At 45.3% G+C, this 27,603-nt stretch overlaps 1 protein-coding gene across 4 annotated transcripts in view; it reads left to right on the top strand.

Moving 5' to 3' along the window:
- The window catches only part of PTPRC (protein tyrosine phosphatase receptor type C), a 536,505-nt gene that overhangs the window by 145,410 nt on the left and 363,492 nt on the right, over nt 1-27,603 (top strand). For all 4 annotated transcript variants that reach the window (XM_069231438.1, XM_069231436.1, XM_069231437.1 and 1 more), the window contains one exon: nt 16,912-16,950. In XM_069231438.1, the coding sequence (XP_069087539.1) occupies nt 16,912-16,950 (39 nt within the window). The remainder of the gene's footprint in view (nt 1-16,911; nt 16,951-27,603) is intronic.

Genomic DNA, 27,603 nt, shown 5'->3' with positions numbered 1-27,603 from the left:
ACCTTGCAATGGATTTTCATTCTATATCGTGTATATAGCAATTCATTTGCTAAAATATAAAGAGTGAAAAATAGGTATCAAGAAAACCTTTGTATTTCCAAAATGGGCAGAAGATAAGGTGTTGAGAAGTAGTGGTTATTTGCACGTCTCTGAATTCCGGGGTGCCCATACTAGCATGTGAATTACAGGGCATTTCTCAAATAGACATCTTTTTTACACACTGTTTTACAATTGGGAGGAAAAAATGTAGAGAAAGACAAGGGACAATAACACTTGTCCTGCTATTTTGTGTTCCCCCAAGTCTCTCATTAAAAATGGTACCTCACTTGCGAGGGTAGGCCTAATGCCTGAGACAGGAAACACAACATGGACACATCACATTTTTACATTGAAATCTGACGTGTTTTTTGCAAAGTGCCTAGCTGTAGATTTTGGCCTCTAGCTCAGCCGGCACCTAGGGAAACCTACCAAACCTGCGCACTTTTGAAAACTAGACGCCTTGGGGAATCCACAATGGGGTGACTTGTGGGGCACTCACCAGGTTCTGTTACCCAGAAACCTTTGCAAACCTCAAAATTTGGCCAAAAAACACTTTTTTCTCACATTTCAGTGACAGAAAGTTCTGGAATCTGAGAGGAGCCACAAATTTCCTTTCACTCAGCACTCCCCCAAGTCTCCCGATACAAATGGTACCTCACTTGTGTAGGTAGGCCTAGCGCCCGCGACAGGAAATGCCCCAAAACAAAACATGGACACATCACATTTTTACATTGAAAACTGACGTGTTTTTTTCAAAGTACCTAGCTGTAGATTTTGGCCTCTAGCTCAGCCGGCACCTAGGGAAACCTACCAAACCTGCAAATTTTTTAAAACTAGACACCTAAGGGAATCCACGATGGGGTGACTTGTGGGGTTCTCCCCACGTTCTGTTACCCAGAATCCTTTGCAAACCTCAAAGTTTGGCCAAAAAAACACTTTTTTTCTCACAATTTGGTGACAGAAAGTTCTGGAATCTGAGAGGAGCCACAAATTTCATTCCATCCAGCGTTTCCCCAAGTCTCCCGATAAAAATGGTACCTCACTTGTGTGGGTAGGCCTCGTGCCCGTAAAAGGAAATGCCCCAAAACACTATCTGGACACATCAAAATGATCAAATACAAAACTACCTGTTTTAGCGTTTTTGGTCCTGGGCTCAGCAGCCATACAGGGAAACCTACCAAACCCAGACATTTCGGAAAACTAGACACCCGAGGGAGTCCAGGGAGGTGTGAATTGCGTGGATACCCCAGTGTTTTCTTACCCAGAATCCTCAGCAAGCCTCAAATTTAGCTAAAAAATAAAAAATTTCCCACATTTCTGTGTTTGTTCACCGCACCGGGACAAATTTCCTACCACCCAACGTTCCCTTCAGTCTCCCGGTAAAAATGTTCACTCACTTGTGTAGTTGGGCCAAGAGCCTGTGACAGGGAAGAGCCAAAAAGATGTTGAAATTGAGGAGGAACCAAAGCGGGTCCATAAGGGCAGTTTGGAAAAAAAAAAAATTTAGGCTGACAAGTGGGGCAGAATTTCGATCGGTATAGATGAGACAATGCTGGGTGGTAGGAATTTTGTGGATTCCTGCAGATTCTGGTAGGTTCCATCGCAAAAATGTGGGAAACATGTGTGATTTTCAGCAAAGTTGGAGGTTTGCAGAGCATTCTGGGTAAGAAAATGGTGCGGTGCATGTGAAGCACACCACTCTGGACTCACCCAGATGTTTAGTTTTCAGATGTGTCTAGGTCTTGTGGATTTTTATACATGGCAGCGTCCCAAAGCCAAAAAAGTGCAGACCTCACCATTCCTAGTGGGACAATTTTGAGAGTTACCAAGCTCTCATGGCCCAAATGTAAAACCAAACCCCAAATAATCAAATGTCCTCTTGCTTGCCGTGGGATAAGATGTTTTAGTGTGAAGGGGGGAGCTGAAAGACTGATACCCCCTTCAGTTGGGGTGGGGGCATAACCAGGCCCATACTGGTTGGTAGTCACCACCCCACTATTTTTTTATTTTTTTAATTTCATGGCATCTAGTAGACTTTCTGCCCCCGGGGTGTGGATTGGGGTAATTGCCCCATCTGCCCACTGGTGGGCAGAACAACTTTGGCCCCATTTATTTGGGGAGGGGGTATGGCCATAACCCCATCCTCTTATTTTGAAAAATAAATCTTCCCCGGTCTCTGGTGAGCTTTCTGCCCCCTTTGGGGGCAGATGGGCCTTCCAAAAATAGGCCAATCTGCACCCAACGGGGGCAGATATGGCCAACAGTAATGTGTCCCCATGGGGAGCGACCCTTACCCAAGGGGCTGCCCCCCCAAACAAAACACACACATACACACACACCAATCCCCGGTGTCTAGTGGTTTCTGCCCCCCTTGGGGGCAGATTGGCCTAACAAAAATCTGCCCCACCTGGGGGCTGATCGGCCTAATTAAATTAGGCCAATCTGCCCCCAGGGGGGGCAGAAATGACCTAAACATTTTTTGGCCCCCTAGGGAGCGACCCTTGTCCAAGGGGCTGCTCCCCTCATGTAAATTTAAAAAAAAACAAAATTCCCTGGTGTCTAGTGGGCATTTCTGCTGCCCGATCGCATCGCGATCGGGCAGCGGAAATTCTCAGAATGACATCGAAAGAAAGGAAAAACCTTTCCTTTCTTCCGATGTCCCTCCCACCCCACTCCTCCCGAGCAGAAGAGAAATGCTAAGCATTTCTCTTCCGCATCGCGCTGGAAGCATGGGAGGGGACCCCTGATGAGGTCAGCACGCAATTGCGTGCTGACGTCACCAGACGTCACTTGGGGGGATCGGGGGTGAAAGGGGAAGCGATTCCCCTTTCATCCCTGACCGGGGGTGTGGGTGGGGGGCCCACAGTGGGAGCGCTGGTGCTTCCCCCGTGGGCCCGGTGCAGGACGAGGTGGTCTCATCCCAGGCACACGGAACCGTGTGCTGGGACGAGACCACCTTGTCCAAGGCACCATAGGGGTTAAGACATAGTGGCATTTATTTATACGCAAATGTGGCGTTAAGGTGGCATTTCCACATGCCATATTTACAAAGTGGTGCAATGCTTGAAATGAACCACTTTGTAACCCTTTGCACCACATTATGCCTGCACCAGGCATAGTGTATGCAAAGGAGGCGTTCCAGTGCTGGTGGGGCCTTTAAAATGGCGCAAAGAAATCTATGGGATTCCTTTGCACCATTTTTATCGGCATTTTTTAATATCTGCCAAGTGCAGGCATTAAAAAGAGGCTCCCATTGTTTACAATGGACCTCTGGGTGCTTTGTAGGATTAGCGTCATAATTTGTGATGCTAGTCCTACAAAGCGCCAGACTAGCATCACAAATTATGACACTAGTCTCCCTAACTACCGCCATGGTGCGTCGTATTATAAATACGGTGCTACCATAGTGGTGTTAGGGGGCGCTAAGGGGCGCAGGATAAGTGGTGCTGCACTAAGTGCAGCACCACTTTTCATAAATATGGCCCAGTGTATGTATGAAGTGTTGTAGACCTTAGGCCATTATTAGAAGAACAACAGTGAAAAAGTGCAAGAGCACATAACTCAGGAGAAGGCATGTGCCCCAACTCCGTTTTATTAGGACGGTCATCTGACCAGTGACCCCTGTGAAGTTATAGATGAGGACATGTATAGCGCAGCCATTAGAAAAGTCATATAGTCCAGCAGAAAAAAAGAAAACAATAAAATCAGGACACAACTCTGATTGATTGGTCCCGGTGGGAAACAGCAGAACAGCCATGGACAACTGATTGAATGATGCCAGTAACAACAGGGCAGTGTCACTCAACCTGATGTCACGGCATGTTGCTTTTGCCTTGGAGTTTTATGGCTGCTCCTTGGCCTTTGGATTGATGATGTTTGGTGTGTTGTTGATTGTCTGACTCCAGTCAGGTTAGACGATGGACTGCAGGTGCTAGCCGTGATGCACTCGCATGATAGAATTACCAGATGGGTCATTCTTGAGTTACATCTGTTGGAAATTCGGTCTCTAGTTGACGGAGGTATGCACCTTTTCCAAGTGGGGACCACAATCCTAGTCAGGTTAAGGCGTCACACATCCTAAATTATCTTGTGCGCACCTTCTGGTAGCTTGACACTGAGCAGTCAACCTTTAACTTAAGAGGCAATGAGCAACACTTAAACCAGTAACACAGGGAAAACACCACAAAAAGACTCCAAACCAAGTTAGAAAAATAAAGCTTATTTTATTTTAGGAACAAACCAAGACTAAAACCACATAAATCCAATAAGTAGAGGTCAAGATATGCATTTTTAAAGAATAAGTGAAACTGTAGTACTTAGAAACAGAAAGCACCAACAGGCTACCTGTTTGTGCTAGACTGGGCCAAAGTCAAAAGTTCAGGCCGACTGCAATGGAGGGCAGGCTGGCTACAAGACCCACGCAGGGCCCGCTGAGTAAAAGTACCTTGGCCCTTGAAATGCGTTAGTTCTGATCAGCGCAACAATGTCAATGTGTCAGTTCGGGTCCGTGCTGGAGAAAGCAATGAAGCGTTGAGGATGATTGGGATGCATCAATTCTGAGGCACGTAGAGGGGACGATGCATCACACAGTTGACAATGCAGTGCTCCGATTCTCGTGGCAGTGTTACACTGTCTTCCATTGTGGCATCCTTGATCCTCACAACAGTGGTGATGCAATCGTGAAGCTTCTGCAATGAAGGCGATGAGTCGGGTCCGATTGCTGCAATAAGGTTGATGCACAGTTCTTTGCAGGAGCAGCCATAAAAACCCACTTCCAAGGGCTAGGGACCAGGACTGGGTTGGCACCACTTGTCAGAGCAGGGCTCACTATTGGCAGAATCCAAGGCAGTGGCAGGATTGCCGGAAGTCTTTTATGTCCCCAAGACTTTAGAAAGCAGAATGGATTCACTTTGGGTTCAAGTGCTGCAGGTCCAGTTCTTCTCACCCAGGCAGTAGAAGAGCAGGCAACAGGACAGCTCATCAAGGCAAGAGACCAGCAAGGCAGGGATCCTGCAGAGTAGCAGTCCTTTAAGCAGCACAGCAGTATTTTTTGACAGGTTCAGAAGTGTACTGATATGGTGGGGTCAGACACCCAGTACTTATACCCAGTTGTGCCTTTGGGGTCGACTTTAAAGAAGGGTCTTTGAAGTGAATATAGGTCATTTATTTTTAGCCCTGGCTCAAGACTATCAGAAGGGGATAAGCAGCCCCTTGTGTGGAGACAGCCACTGCCTATTCAGGCGTACGTGTCAGCCCTCCCTTCTCTTCCTGCCCAGGAAGAGCCATCAGAATGCAGATGAATGCTCAGACACACCTGACCTTCATGTGTTTTGGCTGTCTAGAGGGAAAGCACAAAGTGTAGCACAAAGTAGATATGTATTGGAGACATGCTGCAGGCACACAGAGCTGTAAGAGCAGAGAAATGTCCACTTTCTAAAAGTGTCATTTCTAAAATAGTAATGTAAAATCCAACTTTACTAGTAAAGAGGATTTAGCATTACAATTCCAATGATATGAAACATGACATAGCTACTCGTTGTCAATCAGGAATTACAGCTTAAAAGTATAACAAGGAATTCCCATTGTTAACTTTTGAGAGGGGTCGGCCTCACACTAGTGAAACATGACTTTGAGAGTTTTTCATTACCAGGACATGTAAAACTGAAAAGTACATGCCCTACCGTTTTAGTTACATGGCAACCTGCCCTATGGGCCACCTAGGGTCTACCTTAGGGGTGATGTATATGTAATAAATGGGGAGTTGAAGGCTTGGCAAGGAGTTTTAAATACCAAGGTGACATGGCAGTTAAACTGCACACACAGGCTCTGCAGTGGCAGTCCTGAGACATCGTTAGGGACTAGGTAGGTGGTTGGCACAATCAGTGCAGCAGGCCCACTAGTAGCTTTTAATTTACGGACCCTGAACACCTGTAGTGCACTTTACCAGGGACTTATAAGTAAAGTCCAATAACATTGGTGTCAGGATTGGGCTTAACTGATGTCGCTAGGACTAATTTGAAGTGAGGCATCCAGGATGGTGGTGCAGTAAGTGAAATATACCCAACAGTTGTCATCTGCTTGCTCATGAGTTTACAGAGGTTCTTCAATAGTGTGTCAAGAGTTTGTGTGATGGTAACCAGATCGACTTCATATTATAGTGAATCTGTGAGTTGGTGGTCCTGAACGTCTTAGGTCTGTGCAAGGTGTCGGAATCTAGGGTCAAATAATATGGTTTGGGAGGCAAACAGTGGCAGTATGTGGACATTTGTGGGAATTTAGGGGTAGAGACTCTGTTGCACTTGCATGTTGCTTACTTCTGGTCCTTCCACTAGGCTTTTGTCAAGTCATTGTTACTCTCCATTTGTAGTCTGTTTGTAGTGAATGGAGGCTTGTGCCTACAGCCAGTGGTGCGGGTCCTTTGTAACATCTTCAGGAGTAATCTAGCCTGATAACAGGCTGTAGATGGGTCACTATTTCTCTTCTTTAGTCTTTGTGTTTAAGCATGGCACGATTAGCTTTGCGGCCTGGACAACAGGCTTAGGAGGTACAGTGGTGATGGTAGGCACCCTTTGGGATAGGTGTTGATCATGTTCACCTTCAACATGTTGGCTGTTTTGGCTACTTTGTGGTAAGGCTGAATCAGATAGGGAAGAACAATCAAACAACAGTCGAGGCAGCTTCTGGGTCAGATCATCATTCGGGCCTGCTGAAGTTTTCAAAGGTGGATCCAGCATGGTGTGTTCAGAAGGCAGATAGCATGCTCCAGGCACTACCAGTGCATAGCATTGCTGCCAATGGCAACAGAGGATCACTACCTTTGGAGGAAAGACTGCCTTAGGGGCTGCCACTATTTTCCATCCCTCGCCCCACCCATGGAAAAACACATTTGTTACTCCAGGTGGCAGTAAGTGGTAGCACAGGGCTCAGGTGTTGGGCGGTGGGGGGACATGCTGCCTCCTCTTCTCCCTTCTTTTGCCCACAGGTTTCAGGGAAATAGGATGTTTCCATTAGAGGATAACCACATTGGGTGCAGGAGGGGGCTTGCTCAGTGTCTCATTTGGCCCACTGTGTTCATTTTCTGTTAGCAGGGTAGAAAGCAGGAAAGGAAACCCAGGTGTCTTCTCTTCTCACAGTGCATATGAGCAGCATCAGTGTAAATGATGCGGGGGTCTCCCTGCTAGCCTTTCTTGGGGTGAGATGGACTTTGCAGTGGGCTCCTCTTCCCAGGTTGGTGCTGCCACATTGGTGTCTCTCCTGGATGGCATGAGTGCAGCAGAGGCAATACAGATGACCAGGATGAGGGGTGGTTAGAAATGGAGTCTCTAGTTGGCAGTGGTTTGAGCCCTGTCTAAGTAGGGACCCTCACTCTCTTCAGGGCAAGGGAGCCATACAGCTAAGATAACCCCTGCTCACCCCCTTGGTAGCTTGGCACGAGCAGTCAGGCTTATCTCAGAGGCAATGTGTAAAGTATTTGTACACACACACACACACAGCAACACACTGAAAACACCTCAAAAGTACTCCATGACAGTTTAGATAAATAGCCAATATTTATCTGAGTAAAAAAAGAACAAAATGACAAAAATCCAACATACACAGGCAAAGATACACATTTGTAAATAATAAATCTCAATAAAGTGCTTAGAAACACAATAGCTCCAAATGGGACTATCGAAATGTCTTGAGAGAGTCATTCCCAACAGTACAACACCAATCACAGGGGAATGCAGGCTGGTCATGGAGTCATATGGACCCCCAGGTACAGTACCTTTGGAAAACGTGGAAACTAAGATAATTCATGGAGCCGGGAAGATGCGGTGTTGCTGAAGCCAGTGCGGTGTCGCTTCCTAACTACTACTGGGTAGGCCAGGTGTCGATTCCTTACTGTCAGGCAGGGGAGGTGAGGCATCAGTTCCTTATGGTTGCAGGGGAGGTGATGCAGTGTTAGTGGTGAGGGGTCTGTTCCTTACGATCCGGCAGGGTCGATGAATCCAGCAGGTCAAGATGAGAGGTGTCGACTTTGGGGTGTCGCAATCACACCATGGGGCCACAGGTGCTGAGGCTGAGTCAAAGTCCGGGGTCACAACATTCTGGACTCACACTCGGGTAGGACATTGGAGACGATGCAGCAGTGTCAGGCCTGCAACGTCGGTCGTGGTTGTGGCACTCAGTGGGGACCACAGCTCCTGTGCAGGCAGAGGTGTTGTCAGGCAGCGGCACCGGTTCCGAAGTCGCTTTGGAGTCGATGTGCTTGTTTCTTCTTGGTTACACCAGAACTCACTTCCAAGGATTCAGGAACTGGATATGGTACCACTTGGCAAGTCAGATCTCTCAGCAAGAGAAGGCCCTGTTGCTGGCAGATGAAGTCTTTGATGTCCCTGAGACTTCTTAACAAAGGCTTCGAGAACCTTTGAAAGTAGGATGTGGAAAGTAAAGTCCAGTGCTTTAACTCCATGACAGAAGCAGCAAGAAGTAGGCCAGCACAACAAAGCAACATGCAGAGTGGCAGTCCCGCCTAGCTCTTCTTCCTAGCAGAATGTCCTCAGTACAGAAGGAATTTAAAGTTGGGGTCTCAGAGGTCCAGTACTTATATTCATTTCCACCTTTGGAGTAGGCAAACTTCAAAGAGAAATCTTTGTAGTGCACAAGACCATGCCTTTCCTGCCCTGGCCCCAGGCACACTCCATGGGGTTGTAGACCGTTGCGTGTAAGGACAGGCACAATCCTATTCAGGTGCAAGTGTCAGCTCCTCCCTCCACTCTGACCCAGGATGACCCTGTAGGAGATGCCGGGCACACCTCAGCTTCCTTTATGTGACTGTCTAGAGTGAATTCACATGCAGCCCAACTGTCACCCTGAGCCAGAATTGTATTCCAATGACAGCCAGAGGCACAGAAGCAAGAAAATAACAACTTTCTAAGAGTTGCATTTTCAAACTTACAATTTAAAAACAATTTCACCAAAAGATGTATTTTTAAATTGTGAGTTCAGAGACCCCAAACTCCACATCTCCACCTGTTCCCAATGGGAAATTAAACTCAAAAATATATTTCAAAGCAATCCCCATGTTACCCTATGGGAAAGATAGGCCTTGTAATAGTGAAAAACAAATTTAGCAGTATTTCACTATCAGGACATATAAAGCACACCTGTAGCTGCCCTACCTTTTAAATACACTGGGGCATACTTACAGGCCCCTTTTGCCTCCTTGTGCCTAACTAGCATCATTTTCTTTAACAATAATGTGGCATTAAGGAGGCAATTTCCCAACCCCATATTTACAAAGTGGCGCAATGCATGCAAGGTGCCATTTTGGTGTCATTTTTAATGGCTGCTCAGCGCAGGCCTTAAAATGAAGCACCCATAATTTCCTACGGGCCACCCTGTGCTTTGCTGGCCGAGCGTCAAAATGTTTGGCACTAGTGCAGCAAAGTGCCACAATAGCACCAACATTTTTTACGCTATTGTGGCATTATGTGTCATGGTGTGCCGTATTGTAAATATGGCACACCCATGGTGCTATAGGAGGAGCACAGGGGAGTCAAGAAAAGTGGTGCATCAATGCTTATGGTGCCACTTTCTTGTAAATATGCCCCACAGCACTCTCCCCATGGGGCTGCCTTGGGCCTACCTTAGGAGTGACTTACATGTTGTAAAAGGGAAGGTTTGGGGCCTGGCAAGTGGGTGCACTTGCAAATTTGAACTGGCAGTTAAAACTGCACATACAGACACTGCAGTGGCAGGTCTGAGACTTGTTTACAGGGCTACTCGTGGGTGGCACAATCAGTGCTGCAGGCCCACTAATAGTATTTGATTTATAGGCCCTGGGCACACACAGTGCACCTTACTTGGGACTTACTAGTTGGTAGCCACGACCAAAATATTTCCACTACCAGTTGCCAGGTGTTCAAGAGGAAAAATCAGAGGTAGTCAAAAGTTGCACTCGTGTCTACCAGACCTGGGACTGCTATCAAAGTCTAGCATCATCATACCCAAAGGACACTAGCCCCTACCTAATAATTTCACCCCAACTGTGGTGCAAGGAGACCAGTAGCTCAGCATTGGCCCTGTTACTGCAACATAGAGGACTTGGAGGGACCCCGATTTCTGTGGCTAAAGTTAATCACCTGTGGACAGAGGAACAACCACAAAGACACCCCTTTCGACTGCATGACAACCGGAGCATCCTTTGAGCATCTTTTGCCTGTATCCTCAGCATTAGAACCAGTCCATCGATGTCTATTGTGGTCATCCTGTAAAGTTTGGAACTTGCCTTAAAAGCACCCTGATGGCCGGGTAACTGTCCAAAGTATCCTCTCTGGCCCCCTCGACTTCTGTCTTGCTGGATTTGGTGACCCAGTTTAAGCCAGAGTAGTTGAACTAGCTCTTTCAAAGTTTTCAAAAGTTTACAAATTGTTTGTTGAACAATCCTTGTTCGCAGTTTTATTCAGTGATAAAAGCCCAAAAAATCTCCTGAACCCTCTCATGGATTTTGATGATCAAGGTCTCTAAAAATGTATATAAATATGTTCTATTTTTATAAATTGGTTTCTGATTTTTTTTGTGTTGTGTGACTTTCTTATTTTGTTGTTTGATGATGGTAAATGCCTTACACTAAGTTTCTTTGCCAAACATTACTGGTCACAGCTTCCCAAGGTTTAGCTTAAGGTTAAGTAAATGAGTCTGACTGAACCCAAGATGTTATTTGTGAATGTATTCCATGATAACGCCCCATAGCCATATCATATATTACACCCAAAACCTCTCATTTACAGACCAACTATTGTGCCTGCATGCACCAATCGTACTAGAAGACCACTGTTGGCACAGAGGTACCACCAGACAATATCCCTCATGGCCACCATCAAGGCAACATTGAAAAAAACATAGTATGTATTTAGATAAAGTCTGCTCTCCTTGAATGCCCAGCACTATCAAGCGAGTGGTGAGTTCTAGATTTTCCTCAATAACCATAGCAATCTTTCGTCCAGTTCCTGTCCAATAACTCTAAGCCCACAGGCAATACCCAAGGGTGTGCAATAAAGTTCCCATTTGATTACAATCTCTCAGGTAGCAATCATTATCCAGTCTCCCCATTTTATATAATCTGTTTCTGGTGTAGTACGCTCAATGAAGTATGCTTAAGTGAACCAATCAGGACCCAACTCTGATAGTAACCTCCCTCGGGTATCTGCAGGCCTCCCTCCAATCATCATCTTCTAACCTCCTCAAGTCTTGTTCCCATCTGTCCTTCAGCACCATTAGCAGGGTCTGTCTCTTGTTGAGCAGTGTCCAATAAATCTGGAAGACTGCATGTTTGTGTATGAGTGTTCCCAACACTTTATATACCACAATGGAAATTCCTCTGCCACCTCATTTGGTAAGGCTTTGTACTTGGAAAGTGCATGTTTTACCTGCATATAGCAGTTGTGTTAACTATTCCAAAGTCATATTGTTTCTGCAGCTCAGAGAAAGGTAACAATTGACGCTTGTTCCATATACCCTGCCTTCAGAAATGCTCTATGTTCTATTTATTTGTACCATCCAGGCTCTATAGGTCTAAAGCTTCATTTGACTCTCATAGAAGTGTCTCCATCGATATTTTCTCCCCAACACCTGCGTCGATTTCTTCCAAAGCTGTTAAAGTAGGGTAAACCATGAGCCACTCATTAACGTATATTAGAGTTACATATCTCCTCAGTTCCATAGTCTTTCTATCAGCTCAGAGGAATGGTGCCTGTTGCAAGGCATATGCCCACACATTAAGCATTAAGAGTTGAGTCGCCCGGTAAAATAATTTTTAATTTGGTAGGGCAATGCCACCCTCATCAGTGTGGCCAGTGCTATGTTTGAGGCTCCCCGTCCCACAACACAGAAAGAATCACGTCAGGCATTGTATGCAAAACTTGCTCCGGGACCTCAAAAGGTGTAACTTAGAGGCTATATAACAATTAGGACAAAGTAATCATTTCATAAAGGGCTGCTCTACCCATTAATGATGAGGGAGTTGTCTCTAGAGTCTGACAATCTCATTTTCGTGACCAGCCCAAATTTCTCTGAGAGAGTAACTTTTGCTTTGGAGTTTGTGTAAAACAATTGTGATCTGGGACACAAAAAGAAGGTCTGAACCCCAATTTTGCACGTATTGCCATCAAATAAGGCCATTTGAGAGAATCAAATGCCTTTTCAGCATCTAACATTATTAACAACGCTGGTTCTGTTATTAAATCATGCCGAGCCAAATAACCAAACAGGCATTGTAGATTAACAATTAACTTTCAATAACCTGATAGAAGGAATTTGCAAATAACTTTGCCAACATTTTATTCTCAAAGTTTAGAAGGGATATTGGTCACATTAGGAAGCAAAATCCTCCAGCAGCTTTCCTTTTTTATTAATGAGAACTGTCATTGAATTTCTCAGGTTATGTTCTTGAGCAGCTCTGTTACCTTTCCCTATACACCTAAAAACTCAATAAGCAAGCCATTGGGACCTGGGTGGCTTCATGGTCTCTGGTATCTCCACTTCTCTCATATCTTTCTCCAAAAACATCCTATCTTCGCTGGAGAGGACCGGGGCAACTCACAAAGATGCACCTTATATCGAGAGTTATATAGTTGACCCATAAAGCCTACAATTCCTTTGGCAATGTCCTCCGCCATCTCTACCCTTTCACCCTTCTCAGTACAGATATTATGGAGCACTGTTGGCCTTCTCTCTATGTCAACCAAGACTAGAGCTTGCTGGGTTTCTTCCCCACCTGATATAGCCTACCTTATTTTTCCAAGCAGTGTTTTCGCTCTTCCCTTTCCATCTGTTCTTACTTGTGACATGTGCGAACTCCTTCAAAGAATGCATTGACAACAACACACACAGCTATAAGGAGCTCTTCAACATCATGAAGGAAGTCTCCAACCCCGGTTCCCACACCAACAACATCCCGCCATCGCAAGACCTCTTCGACATCCTAGCCACCGTCTTCTACCGCAAGATCGCAGACATCTATGACAGCTTCAATACCCAGACCCCCCGACAAACCACCAACACCACAGACTCACCGCCCCCTAGCCACACCAAACTCCTGCTCTCCTGGACTCTGGTCAACAACACCATCAAAATCATGAACACCATCCACTACGGCTCACCATCTGACCTCTGCCCTCACCACATATTCAACAAAGCGAGCTCCGTCATCGCACCCCAACTCCGGAAGATCATCAACAGCCCCTTTGAGACCGCCACCTTTCCAGGGAGGTGGAAACACAGCGAGATTAACGCCCTCCTCAAGAAACCCAAGGCAGACCCAAAGGACCTCAAGAACCTCCGGCCCATCTCCCTGCTCCCCTTCCTGGCAAAAGTAATCAAGAAGATTGTCAACAGACAACTGACCCACTTGCTCGAGTAGAACAACACTCTGGACTCGTCCCAATCTGGATTCTGCAACAACCACAGCACCGAAACCACCCTCATCGCCACCACCGACAACATCAGGACCCTACTTGACAACGGCAAAACTGCGGCTCTCATCCTCCTGGACCTCTCTGCCGCCTTCGACACCGTCTGCCACCACACTCTACACACACACCTCAATGACGCAGGGATCCGTGACAGAGACCTGGACTGGATCACCACCTTCCTCACCGGCAGAACCCAGAGAGTCTGCCTCCATCCAGTCTGCTCTGAAGCCACCAAGATCATCTGCAGCATAAACCCTGGGTCATCTCTCAGCCCGAACCTCTTTAACGTTTACATGACACTGCTCGCAAACATTGTCCGATCACACGACCTCAACATTGTCTCATACGTCGATGACACTCAGCTGATCCTCGCCAAGGACCCCGCCACCGCCAAAACCAACCTCCACGAAGGAATGGAGGCCATCGCCAAATGGATGAAGAACAGCTGCCTGAAACTGAACTCTGACAAGACTGAGGTCCTTATCCTCGGCTCCACCCTCTCCGCCTGGGATGACTCCTGATGGCGTGCCACACTGGGAACCGCACCGACACCCACCGACCACGTACGCAACCTGAGGTTCATCCTGGACTCATCGCTCTCAATGACCCAGCAAGTCAATGCCATCTCTTCATCCTGCTTCAACACCCTCCGCATGCTTCGGAAGATATACAGATGGATCCCCACTGGAACCAGATGGATGGTCATCCAAGCCCTCGTAAGCAGCAAACTGGACTACGGCAACCCCTCAATGCAGGAACTACAGCCAAGCTCCAGAAAAGACTGCAACACATACAGAACGCATCTCCCACCTCACCATCAAGATGTGGAACACCCTTCTTAACCACCTGCGACAGACACAGGATCTTCTAACCTTCAGGAGACACATCAAGACCTGGCTGTTCGAGCAGTAGCAGCAACCCCCCCTGTGCCTTGAGTCCCTCACGGGTGAGTAGTGTACTTTACAAATGCTATGATTGATTGATTGATTGATTGATGAGATGACTCTGGGTCCAGGTATCAGCCCGACTCCACTGTCCCATTGTTTTCCTTAATGTACAGAAAGTACAGTTCGTCACCTCAATGATATGCCTCCCTCTGTTTCAATCCACCAACTCGCAGGAGTTAAATCTGCAATCCAGTCAGTGTCTGATTAAAAGTATTTTTAATCTATCTCCCCATATCAGGTATTATATCACTCTGCATCTTCCCCACTGTCTCTGTAGCACCAGGAAATAATCCAGTCCGAACATGGACCTCACAGCGTTCAGCACATAGGGGAATCGTCTTACACCAGGGTGAGCAGCCCTCAGAGATCTACTAGACCTAGTGCCCCAACAAAAGTCTGCATACTCATATCCTTTCTAATCTGTCAATTCAATCCCACAAACAACTCTATTAATATCCTCCGCAACATCAGTTCAAATCATCCCCTAATATCAGTATGTTCCCTGGGGTCTTTAAAGTCCATTCTGTCCATTCCCCAGGCTTGTCTAACCTGGTCAGCTGTAGACCGGGGGGAAGAAATCAGGATGCCACCACCAGTTTATCTCCATTCCAGTGCCCACTAATCATTGCATAGCATTCCTCTGGGTCAGTCCACATCTTATCATATGAATGTGTGAGCGTGTGTGGCCGTATTGTGTCTTTTATTTTTAGTCGATAAGGGGACACGTTAGAGGTTCAATGGACCTTTTGACTACACTTAGAGGAATCTCACCACCATAAGTCAAAACTCTATGCATGATAATGTCACCATCAATGCAATGTACTCAACATCATTGACTATCAAAGACTTGAGTCAGTAATCTTCATTCACCATGACCCTTTCGGCTATGAATAACCACACCTTTTAGTAAAGTTAGAGAGTTTATTTCCCATTATTAACAATGATAACAATACATATATTAGTCTCAATACCAATTGATAAACATAAATAAATAACACTGGATGACCAAACCTTCTAAAGAATCTCAATTTGGCTAAAGCATTAATAATTGAGCCTTCAAGAGTTACGGTACAAATCAATAGTAACAATAACTTCACAAAAGAAATGACATACATATGGTCTCAGCAGGTGAACAAGATAAATTCTCGATTAGAAACATTTGCCAGCATTAGGATTTCTACCCAACCCTCTAATTAGAATAGCATGTTTGGACTTCATGCAAAAACAATTTTGTCAAAAGTTAATTTGGAAAACATCCAACTATGGCTCTATCAAATTAACGGTTTGTACCTAGAAAGCAAAAAACTAAAACCTACAACAAGGATAATAACATTTGTTATACCTCTTCTCAAATGGATTGACAAGCTGCGATTCTCTTCGTCAGTTGGAAATCCATCTGGTCAGCGTCAACACTGGGACAATTAAATGAATGGCTCAGCCAAGGTGGGGCTCTAAGTTAGCCAATCCAATTTACAGTCATTAAACTAAGGAATCAGTATTTCGGAATGAGAAAAAATACATAGAACTGCGGTGCTCAACAAAAGGACACTAACAGGAATGGGAATGATGGAGCTCTAAGGAATCGAGATAGGAACTAGAAGGCAAGGGGACTGCCTCACCTAAAAGCGATATGGGTAAATTAAACTCACATAAAGTATCTTCTTTCAACGTAATTGGACAGAGAATCATATGTTTACAGCTGTGCAATAAAAATGAACGTCTATATCTAAAATATAACTAAACGGTCATTCAATAGTTGATGATTGGCTCCCCTTCTTCTGTTCCCATTGTCAGGCTCTTCAGGTATCTTCTTTGTCGCAATTCATACTCTAGTCAGTGGATCCATTTTTGAATCCTGGGAGCATCTCTTTCTCACGCTTCAAGTTAAAATTTGTATCTTTTCTAGCACAACGTAGTTCTACATGCAGTTCTCATGAGAAAGTAAAAGACATCTGCAAATCGTTTGGTCAGGACGGTGTAAACAATGCAGTTAGTAACTCTTTGGTCATCCATTTCTCACTATTTTATTAAACATTGCAGCTTGACATTAGGCCTCACAGACTTGCCAACTTATGGCCTATTGTTAATAAATCAATAACTCAAATCAGTTAATGTAATACACTAGTACATTTGTCCTTACCTATGCACTATGAATAATAATAATATTCATTCACTAAAAACATTTACGTATTATATGATGACCACTCAAGTGGGCGCATTTTCCAAGTCTCACATTATTTTCTATGTTAACAAAATTCCATGCAAATTCTTAACCCATAATAAATGAAAATCATTAGTAATTATTTCAGCTCTCACAAATGTTGTTAGCAAATGCTGGGAAAACAAAAAAAAATGCATAGCAAGGGCAGCACTAACTATCTTACAAATTTGCAATCTAAAATATACTTTAAATGTCTGTGAAGATTCATTTACTTTTTATTACTAATTTATTTTACTTTCATTTTCAGGGCAAATTGTAATGAACACAACCACACCTAGTACTACTGGTAAGTACTGCTTTAATTTCTGTCAGTATTCTGGCGCCATTCACATGCATTCATTTGAATTCTCTGGAATAACAAATATTCAAATTGTCTAAAGTACAGGGATTTAGGGCCAGATGCAGGAAACACTTTGCGACTCGCAAACGGCAAAATTTGCCGTTTGCGACTCGCAAATGCATGTTTCCCATGCAGAAATGCATTTTGCGAGTCGGGACCGACTCGCAAAATGCATTTCCGAATCGCAAATAGGAAGGGGTGTTCCCTTCCTATTTGCGATTCGCAGTGGAATGCAATTCCATTTGCGACCGCATATGCGGTCGCTAATGGAGTCGCAGTTACCATCCACTTGAAGTGGATGGTAACCCACTCGTGAAACCCCCTTTGTGAATGGACCCAAAACTATTTTTTCAGGGCAGGTAGTGGTCCAAGGGACCACTACCTGCCCTGAAAAAATACCGAAACTAAAGGTTTCGTTTTTTTTGTTTAAGTGCAGCTCGTTTTCCTTTAAGGAAAACGGGCTACAGTTAAAAAAAAAAAAACTGCTTTATTCAAAAGCAGTCACGAACATGGAGGTCTGCTGACTACAGCAGGCCTCCATGTTTGCGAGTGCCTATAGTCGCTATGGGGCCGCAATTTGCGACCCACCTCATTAATATTAATGAGGTGGGTCTTTGCGACCCCATAGCGACTCGCAGACGGTGTCTGAGACACCGTTCTGCATTGCAAATTGCGACTTGCAAGTCGCAATTTGCAATAATGCTACATCTGGCCCTTGGTCTTTACAAGGCACTTTCAGCCAAAGTGCCAACTAGTTCTTGGCTCACTGGTTTTCAAGTGTTCACCTGATTCAGGAAGATAATCTGTGAAATTAAACTTACATTAATTAAAAAAATTGTATAACATGTAAATTAATTAGGACTTGTTAGGATATTCACAACAGTGACTGAGAATTTGGAACTCAGGTTGTAATATGACAGAAGAAGTGATAAGCTAAAGAAATTACAAGTCAAACTGAGTTTACCTTGTTAGACATTATGAGTCACCTTTTGAAGTAGAACATTGTTTCATGTCTATTTTCTATGATTTTCAGAACACATTTCTAGAAATTATTTCACTAGAGATTTGTTTTAGTATCTAAACTACCAAAAATCATATACAGTTGTACAAAAAGCAACTTTAATCCATTGCTCATCATTCACATGAATGTTTTAGCTTGTACCCTTTGGGAAGCCCTAATAGCAGAACTATTCTTTAGCTATGAACACAGGTTAAAATATTTAACCTACCAATGTTCACTTGTGTTGACAACCAGCAAACTTTTACTAGTTATTTATAATTCTCTCTAAGAAAAACACATACCTGTTTTCCATGTTGATGTGGTTTTGTAAGTGTCCAGATAACGTTAATCACAATCTGGTCTTGTTGCTAAAGTATAATGCTACATTTTGCATGCTGACTCATGTTGTAATATTATGCCATCTTAAATCATGTCATATTGTTATATTATTCTATCTTAGCCATGCTATGTGTTAATATTATGCTATACTGGCTTTTGCCAAGTGTAAAATTACTTTGTTTAGACTTATGTTCTAATATTATACTATGTTGACTTGTGACATGCTAGAGTGTATAATTATGCTATCTTGTATAATATTATGTAATGTTACAATATTTTGCTATCTTGACTATTGCAGTGATAAAATACTACACGATGTTGTGGTATCTTATAATGTGTTACTTGTTTACATCAAAAGCAACCAGTGCTACAATTCTTCCAGTTTCCCAAGGCAGCATTTATAATATTTCTTAACGTATGTTATCTTACAAAACTTCACAAGAGTTAAGGATCCAGAGCATAAGACCAAGGTAATACAGTAATTGGTATTGGTGTGTTTGATGTGCTCAAAAACATATGGATGAATATTTATGATCTTGTAAAACAAATACTTCATCCTCTACTGAGGTGAATCCTATAGAGACTTGGCTCTCTGGTGGCTTCATTGTCGTCTCAATGCCACCTGTACACAGTAGATTGGTTTAAACAAGCTAATAAAAAAGTGCAACTAACCAAAAAAGTATGGAAGGTGATTGCAAAATCAAAGTTTACCACCTAACTTCATATTCAAAACCTGCATTACGCTTCAGTTGGAGATCTTCTCTAGTATAAGTGTACTCATTGGTGACTTACCTCTTGTTCATCCTATGTTCTTGTATGTATGACTTAGGTGTACTGAAACCTCAAAATAAAGTTGAATCAGCATCAGCTCCCTTACATTTCCTCAGTTTCTTTTACGTTAAATTGCTGATCAGAGGTCTTTGGTAAATGTCTGTTGTTTTCTACCAGTTCACTGTTTCAAGGATTGATTATATATGTAGGTTCGACCATCACTAGGACTCAAATGCCCTGTGGCAGATGACTGACTAGTCCAAGGATTCCAGCATCAGAGTCAAATGAGGCTCAACCATCAGAAACACTGAAATCCCCTCTCCTCTAAATGGGGCAGGAGAGCCATGACTTTGGTGGCACTGAAGTACCTTAAATTTATGGAAGTGCTCCAGCTTCACCAAACTCAAAATTCTAAATAATCCACTGAGTCTTTGGTTGTGAAACGTTGTCATAGGTCACCAACCAACACTCTGGCTTTCAGACAGCTAACTATATTGTCTATGTCATCTATAGAGCTATCAGAAAAATTAAATGTGGAAAGAACTGAACCAGGTTATGAATGCATATAAGCAGCAACACACAATTCAGTTTGAAAGCCTCCGCCAGTCAGCCATCCAATGCCTCAAGCAATGCCTGTACCTCATCCAGACCTGGATTTCCAGCACCTACTTGAAGCTCAACCATTCCACTGCATAATTCCTACTATGCTGCAAGAACAGCAAAACATTTAGACCAAAACTGGCTCAACAATAAGAAACCTGGACAATTTGAACCTCAACTTTCACCCAAAAGTAAGTCACTGTGAATCACTTTAGACAATGACCTCATCATTAAGGAACACACTGTGAAGAAGGCCAAGATCACATGGTACCAGCTCTGTCTACTGGAGAAAGTGAAACCATTTATCCTAGAAAGCGACTTCAGAGTTGCTACTCAAGCCTTCATACCCTTGTATCTGGATGGTGGCCGGCAAAGCATCCCATACTCCACACAGGCCCCCTTAAGGCACATAGGTAAGTAGCACACCTACCTACTACTTTTTCTCTATCACAGATACCAGAAGTTTCAGATTACTGGAATTGTTCAGGAGAACAATAATGATTGATTGATAAGGATTGATTTCTTGACTGTAGCTCAGCCCTGATGAAGTCTTTGAGACTTATCTCTCATGAGACGAAACACGTGTTGGCGTTTGTTGCTACATGACCACCTATCGGCTGTTATGGTCACATATGTGCTCACCTTAAGGATTGTTTCCTATCACTGTGATGTAACTTTTCTTTCAAGAATAAATGGAAGGTTCCTGTTTTCATGATTCCCGGTCTTACAACGTAATTCTTTACTAGTACAATATGGACTCTAAACACCTTTAACAAAATTGTGCCCTGACTTTCGACTTATCTATGTTCAGTTTCCTCGGAAACTCTATAGGACAAGGGAAGATCCTCTTGCCAGGAGCACCGTGCCTTACCTGCTATGTTTTTCTTTTACTATGTGGATTCACTGTGAGCGCCCAAGTACTATGTCCCCTCTTCCTGGTTGCTAGTGTTTTGTTTTTCTTATGGCTGTCCGGTGTCTGTTCGCGTCCGGCAGGTTTGCTTGGAGGCTTGGCGGTCCGAGGTGAACCAGCAGGCTCTCTTTCCGGTGCCTCTGTTGGAGGGTTTCTTGAGCGGGGCGAGAGTGTTGGCGCAGTCGTCGATCCAGTGCCTGAGGTTGCAGGCTGCGAGGTCGGGGTCGGTGGGTTCGGCGGGCGGGCTTCGGGCAAGGCCGGTGTTTAGCCGGTCTTCGGTGACTTTGCTCCAGCTGCGGCGGGGGATCTGTTGGGTGTGGTGGTGCGAAGTGGATGCAGCGATGGTTGGTCCAGGGGAGTTCGGTGGTGTGGCTGAAGGTGACGTGGGAGCTTGCGGAGAAGACGGGGCCCAGCGTGTGGCTAGCTCTTGACACACCCACAGCTGGAACACTATTAGACTGTAGTCAAAGAAGTGCAAAAAATAAAAACAGATTTTATGATCCCAGAATCTGGAAAATCACCTCTGTATCCATTATGACAGCTCTGACTGAATACTTTCACAGTTGTGTTTTACAATGATGCAAACTCCATCTCTTAAACTGAGTGGGTGGAGAAAATGAGTATACACTTTATAGTAATTTCACACTTGGAAATGGTGAAAAGCCAAAAGTAGTAAGGTTACTACAAAGTGTAAGAGTACATTTACACTGTAATTCATGTGTAAATTCGCCTTTGTGATTGGGCTCCTTTGATTTTAAATTGCCTCAATCATTCCAGAATACCCAAACCTGTAGAAGCAGGTCCTGCTGAGAAGATTCACTAGCTAGAGGTTTGCCCCAGAATACAATTTAAGATATTTTGGCACAGATGTATTATTTTATAGGACAATGCAGCACACCAAACTTTTGATATGCTGCTTTGCGCAAGCAGGAGAGAGCGGGACAGAGCTGAATCCACTAACATATCGTGCTGCCACTCTCTTCCCTAGCACTGGTGCATAAACAGACTGCCTAGTGCCAAACACACACCTTAGCACTATAGTGCAAAGGTGTCTATGTGATGTCTAGGGTAGATTTTTACTTGAAGGGTACGCTTCCTGTAAAAAGTACTACACTTAGACTAATTGTAAACCTTTTCACACATTGGATGTGTACTTTAAAGTGCAACATAAGTTCAGTTTGTGAAAAGTTTTTTCTTGTTCATGCCTGTCTCAAGGGTGCATTAGCTGTTAATGCAAAGCCATCACTACTAATTTTAAAATGTAGGGCTTTGAGTAAAAAAACATAGGTTGTAGCACGGGGACACAATGTACCACCCATGGGTTGCCCTTTTGATCTACAGAAAGAAGTGCAAAGCCTATTTTTGTTTCTTGTAGCTAAACTTACCAGTGCAAAATAATGTTATGCTGGAAAGTAAATAATTTATCAAGATGTTGCACTAATTTGCATGATTTGTGTCTCTTCATCCCGGCACAAAGGCTTGATTAATCTGACTCAGTACCTTGCTTTACAGAAACTGGGCTCAGGCATCCAAATATCTAACCCCAAAGTAAGAAAAATACCACCCTGTGGTAGCTCTTTGGCCAAGGACCCATTCTGTACCTTACATTGCCAAACTCGTTTATTTGATGGGTTGGTTGAGATGCCTAGCAGAAGCAGGGATGTTGTCAACAACTTTCTCAACTAAAAGAAAGCATGCATAACCCATTAAAGTTGGTTGAAGAAGACCAATAAAAGTATCAAAAATAGATGCAAAAACATGAGGGGTTACAAAGAGCTGATCAAAGTACTCAAAACGCCACTAAGTGGCACAATATGAGAGAATGATTCAATATTTCCTATGAAATGACCAAACCATACTCTTTAACCCCTTCGCTGCCAGGCCTTTTCCCCCTCCTTTTGCCAGGCCTTTTTTTGCCTATTTGGGGCAGTTCGCGCTTAGGCCCTCATAACTTTTTGTCCACATAAGCTAACCAAGCCAAATTTGCATCCTTTTTTTCCAACATCCTAGGGATTCTAGAGGTACCCAGACTTTGTGGGTTCCCCTGAAGGAGGCCAAGAAATTGGCCAAAATACAGTGAAAATTTCGTTTTTTTCAAACAAATTGGAAAAAGTGGCTGCAGAAGAAGGCTTGTGGTTTTTCCCCTGAAAATGGCATCAACAAAGGGTTTGCGGTGCTAAACTCAGCAGCTTCCCAGCTTTCAGGAACAGGCAGACTTGAATCAGAAAACCCAATTTTTCAACACAATTTTGGCATTTTACTGGGGCATACCCCATTTGTGCAATTTTTTGTGCTTTCAGCCTCCTTCCAGTCAGTGACAGGAATGGTCATGAAACCAATGCTGGATCCCAGAAACCTAAACATTTCTGAAAAGTAGACAAAATTCTGAATTCAGCAAGGGGTCATTTGTGTAGATCCTACAAGGGTTTCCTACAGAAAATAACAGCTGAAAAAGAAAAATATTGAAATTGAGGTGAAAAAAACATCAATTTTTCTCTACGTTTTACTCTGTAACTTTTCCCTGCAATGTCAGATTATCGAAAGCAATATACCGTTACGTCTGCTGGACTCCTCTGGTTGCGGGGATATATAGGGTTTGTAGGTTCATCAAGAACCCGAGGAACCCAGAGCCAATAAATGAGCTGCACCCTGCAGTGCGTTTTCATTCTATACCGGGTATACAGCAATTCATTTGCTGAAATATAAGGAGTAAAAAATTGCTATCAAGAAAACCTTTGCATTTCCAAAAAGGGCACAAGATAAGGTGTTGAGGAGCAGTGGTTATTTGCACATCTCTGAATTCCGGGGTGACCATAGTAGCACATGAATTACAGGGAATTTCTCAAATAGATGTCTTTTTTACACACACTCCTATATTTGGAAGGGAAAAATGTAGAGAAAGACAAGGGGCAATAGTACTTGTTTTGCTAATCTATGTTCCCGCAAGTCTCCCGATAAAAATGGTACCTCACTTGTGTGGGTAGGCCTAGCGCCCGCGACAGGATATGCCCCAAAACACAACGTGGACACATCACAGAAAACAGAGCTGTTTTTAGCAAAGTGACTACCTGTAGATTTTGGCCTCTAGCTCAGCCGCCACCTAGGGAAACCTACCAAACCTGTGCATTTCTGAAAACTAGAGACCTAGGGGAATCCAAGGAGGGGTGACTTGCGGGGCTCGGACCAGGTTCTGTTACCCAGAATCCTTTGCAAACCTCAAAATTTGGCTAAAAAAACACATGTTCCTCACATTTCTGTGGCAGAGAGTTCTGGAATCTGAGAGGAGCCACAAATTTCCTTCCACCCAGCGTTCCCCCACGTCTCCCGATAAAAATGATACCTCACTTGTGTGGGTAGGACTAGCACCCGCGACAGGATATGCCCCAAAACACAACGTGGACACATCACAGAAAACAGAGCTGTTTTTAGCAAAGTGACTACCTGTAGATTTTGGCCTCTAGCTCAGCCGCCACCTAGGGAAACCTACCAAACCTGTGCATTTCTGAAAACTAGAGACCTAGGGGAATCCAAGGAGGGGTGACTTGTGTGGCTCGGACCAGGTTCTGTTACCCAGAATCCTTTGCAAACCTCAAAATTTGGCTAAAAAAACACATGTTCCTCACATTTCTGTGGCACAAAGTTCTGGAATCTGAGAGGAGCCACAAATTTCCTTCCACCCAGCGTTCCCCCACGTCTCCCGATAAAAATGATACCTCACTTGTGTGGGTAGGCCTAGCGCCCGCGACAGGATATGCCCCAAAACACAACGTGGACATATCACAGAAAACAGAGCTGTTTTTAGCAAAGTGACTACCTGTAGATTTTGGCCTCTAGCTCAGCCGCCACCTGGGGAAAACCTAGCAAACCAGCGCATTTTTGAAAACTAGAAACCCAGGGGAATCCAAGATGGGGTGACTTGCGGGGCTCTGACCAGGTTATGTTACCCAGAATCCTTTGCAAACATCAAAATGTGGCCCAAAAAAACACTTTTTCCTCTCATTTCGGTGACAGAAAGTTCTGGAATCTGAGAGGAGCCACAAATTTCCTTCCACCCAGCGTTCCCCTAAGTCTCTCGATAAAAAATGGTGCCTCACTTCTGTGGGTAGGCCTAGCGCCCACGAAAGGAAATGGCCCAAAACACAACATGGACACAACATATTTTTTTCACAGAAAACAGAGGTGTTTTTTGCAAGGTGCCTACCTGTGGAGTTTGGCCTGTAATGGCCTAAAATAAATTTCTTCCCCCCAACCCCCACCCCCCCCGGGAGCGACCCTTGCCTACGGGGTCGCTCCCCTGCGTGACATTGGCGCCAAAAAACAAATCCCAGGTGCCTAGTGGTTTCTGCCCCCTTGGGGGCAGATTGACCTAAAATCGGCCAATCTGCCCCCAAGGGGGGCAGAAATGGCCTAAATACAATTTGCCCCCCAGGGGAGCGACCGAGCGAGCGACCCTTGCCTGATGGGTCGCTCCCCATCTCGAAAAAAACAAACAAACAAAAAAAAAAACACAACAAAAAATTTGCCCTGGTGCCCTGAGGGTTCTGCCCCCCCCCCCCCCTGGGGGCAGTTCAGCCTAATAATAGGCCGATCTGCCCCCAGGGGGGGCAGAAATGGCCTAAAATAAATTTGCCCCCCCAGCCCCCACCCCTTCCCTGGAGCGACCCTTGCCTACGGGGTCGCTCCCCCTGCGTGACATTGGCGCCAAAAAACAAATCCCAGGTGCCTAGTGGTTTCTGCCCCCTTGGGGCAGATTGACCTAAAATCGGCCAATCTGCCCCCAAGGGGGGCAGAAATGGCCTAAATACAATTTGCCCCCCAGGGGAGCGACCCTTGCCTGATGGGTCACTCCCCATCTCGAAAAAAAAAAAAAAACAAAAAAAAAAACACAACAAAAAAATTTGCCCTGGTGCCCTGAGGGTTCTGCCCCCCCCTGGGGGCAGTTCAGCCTAATAATAGGCCGATCTGCCCCCAGGGGTGGCAGAAATGGTCTAAAATAAATTTCCCCCCCCCAGCCCCCACCCCTTCCCTGGAGCGACCCTTGACTACGGGGTCGCTCCCCCTGTGTGACATTGGCGACAAAAAACAAATCCCAGGTGCCTAGTGGTTTCTGCCCCCTTGGGGGCAGATTGACCTAAAATCGGCAATCTGCCCCCAAGGGGGGCAGAAATGGCCTAAATACAATTTGCCCCCCAGGGGAGCGACCCTTGCCTGATGGGTCACTCCCCATCTCGAAAAAAAAAAACAAACAAAAAAAAAAACACAACAAAAAAATTTGCCCTGGTGCCCTGAGGGTTCTGCCCCCCCCCTGGGGGCAGTTCAGCCTAATAATAGGCCGATCTGCCCCCAGGGGTGGCAGAAATGGCCTAAAATAAATTTGCCCCCCCAGCCCCCACCCCTTCCCTGGAGCGACCCTTGCCTACGGGGTCGCTCCCCCTGCGTGACATTGGCGCCAAAAAACAAATCCCAGGTGCCTAGTGGTTTCTGCCCCCTTGGGGGCAGATTGACCTAAAATCGGCCAATCTGCCCCCAAGGGGGGCAGAAATGGCCTAAATACAATTTGCCCCCCAGGGGAGCGACCCTTGCCTGATGGGTCACTCCCCATCTCGAAAAAAAAAAATAAACAAAAAAAAAAAACACAACAAAAAAATTTGCCCTGGTGCCCTGAGGGTTCTGCCCCCCCCCTGGGGGCAGTTCAGCCTAATAATAGGCCGATCTGCCCCCAGGGGTGGCAGAAATGGCCTAAAATAAATTTCCCCCCCCAGCCCCCACCCCTTCCCTGGAGCGACCCTTGACTACGGAGTCGCTCCCCCTGTGTGACATTGGCGACAAAAAACAAATCCCAGGTGCCTAGTGGTTTCTGCCCCCTTGGGGGCAGATTGACCTAAAATCGGCCAATCTGCCCCCAATGGGGGCAGAAATGGCCTAAATACAAGTTGCCCCCCAGGGGAGCGACCCTTGCCTGATGGGTCGCTCCCCATCTCGAAAAAAACAAACAAACAAAAAAAAAACACACAAAAAAAAATTGCCCTGGTGCCCTGAGGGTTCTGCCCCCCCCTGGGGGCAGTTCAGCCTAATAATAGGCCGATCTGCCCCCAGGGGTGGCAGAAATGGCCTAAAATAAATTTCCCCCCCCCAGCCCCCACCCCTTCCCTGGAGCGACCCTTGCCTACGGGGTCGCTCCCCCTGTGTGACATTGGCGACAAAAAACAAATCCCAGGTGCCTAGTGGTTTCTGCCCCCTTGGGGGCAGATTGACCTAAAATCGGCCAATCTGCCCCCAATGGGGGCAGAAATGGCCTAAATACAAGTTGCCCCCCAGGGGAGCGACCCTTGCCTGATGGGTCGCTCCCCATCTCGAAAAAAACAAACAAACAAAAAAAAAACACAAAAAAAAAAATTGCCCTGGTGCCCTGAGGGTTCTGCCCCCCTCTGGGGGCAGTTCGGCCTGATAATAGGCCGATCTGCCCCTAGGGAGGGCAGAAATGGCCTAAAATAAATTTGACCCCCCAACCCCCACCCCCCCCCGGGAGCGACCCTTGCCTACGGGGTCGCTCCCCCTGCGTGACATTGGCGACAAAAAACAAATCCCAGGTGCCTAGTGGTTTCTGCCCCCTTGGGGGCAGATTGACCTAAAATCGGCCAATCTGCCCCCAAGGGGGGCAGAAATGGCCTAAATTCAAGTTGCCCCCCAGGGGAGCGACCCTTGCCTGATGGGTCGCTCCCCATCTCGAAAAAAACAAACAAACAAAAAAAAAACACACAAAAAAAAATTGCCCTGGTGCCCTGAGGGTTCTGCCCCCCTCTGGGGGCAGTTCGGCCTGATAATAGGCCGATCTGCCCCCAAATGGCCTAAAATTAATTTGACCCCCCAACCCCCCCCCCCCCCCCCGGGAGCGACCCTTGCCTACGGGGTCGCTCCCCCTGCGTGACATTGGCGCCAAAAAACAAATATCCGGTGCCTAGTGGTTTCTGCCCCCTTG

This window comes from Pleurodeles waltl, chromosome 4_2, assembly GCF_031143425.1.
Source record: "Pleurodeles waltl isolate 20211129_DDA chromosome 4_2, aPleWal1.hap1.20221129, whole genome shotgun sequence".
NCBI classification, from domain to species: domain Eukaryota; kingdom Metazoa; phylum Chordata; class Amphibia; order Caudata; family Salamandridae; genus Pleurodeles; species Pleurodeles waltl.
The sequence above is the reverse complement of the archived record's forward strand: the minus strand, read 5'-3'. Positions and strand labels throughout refer to the sequence as shown.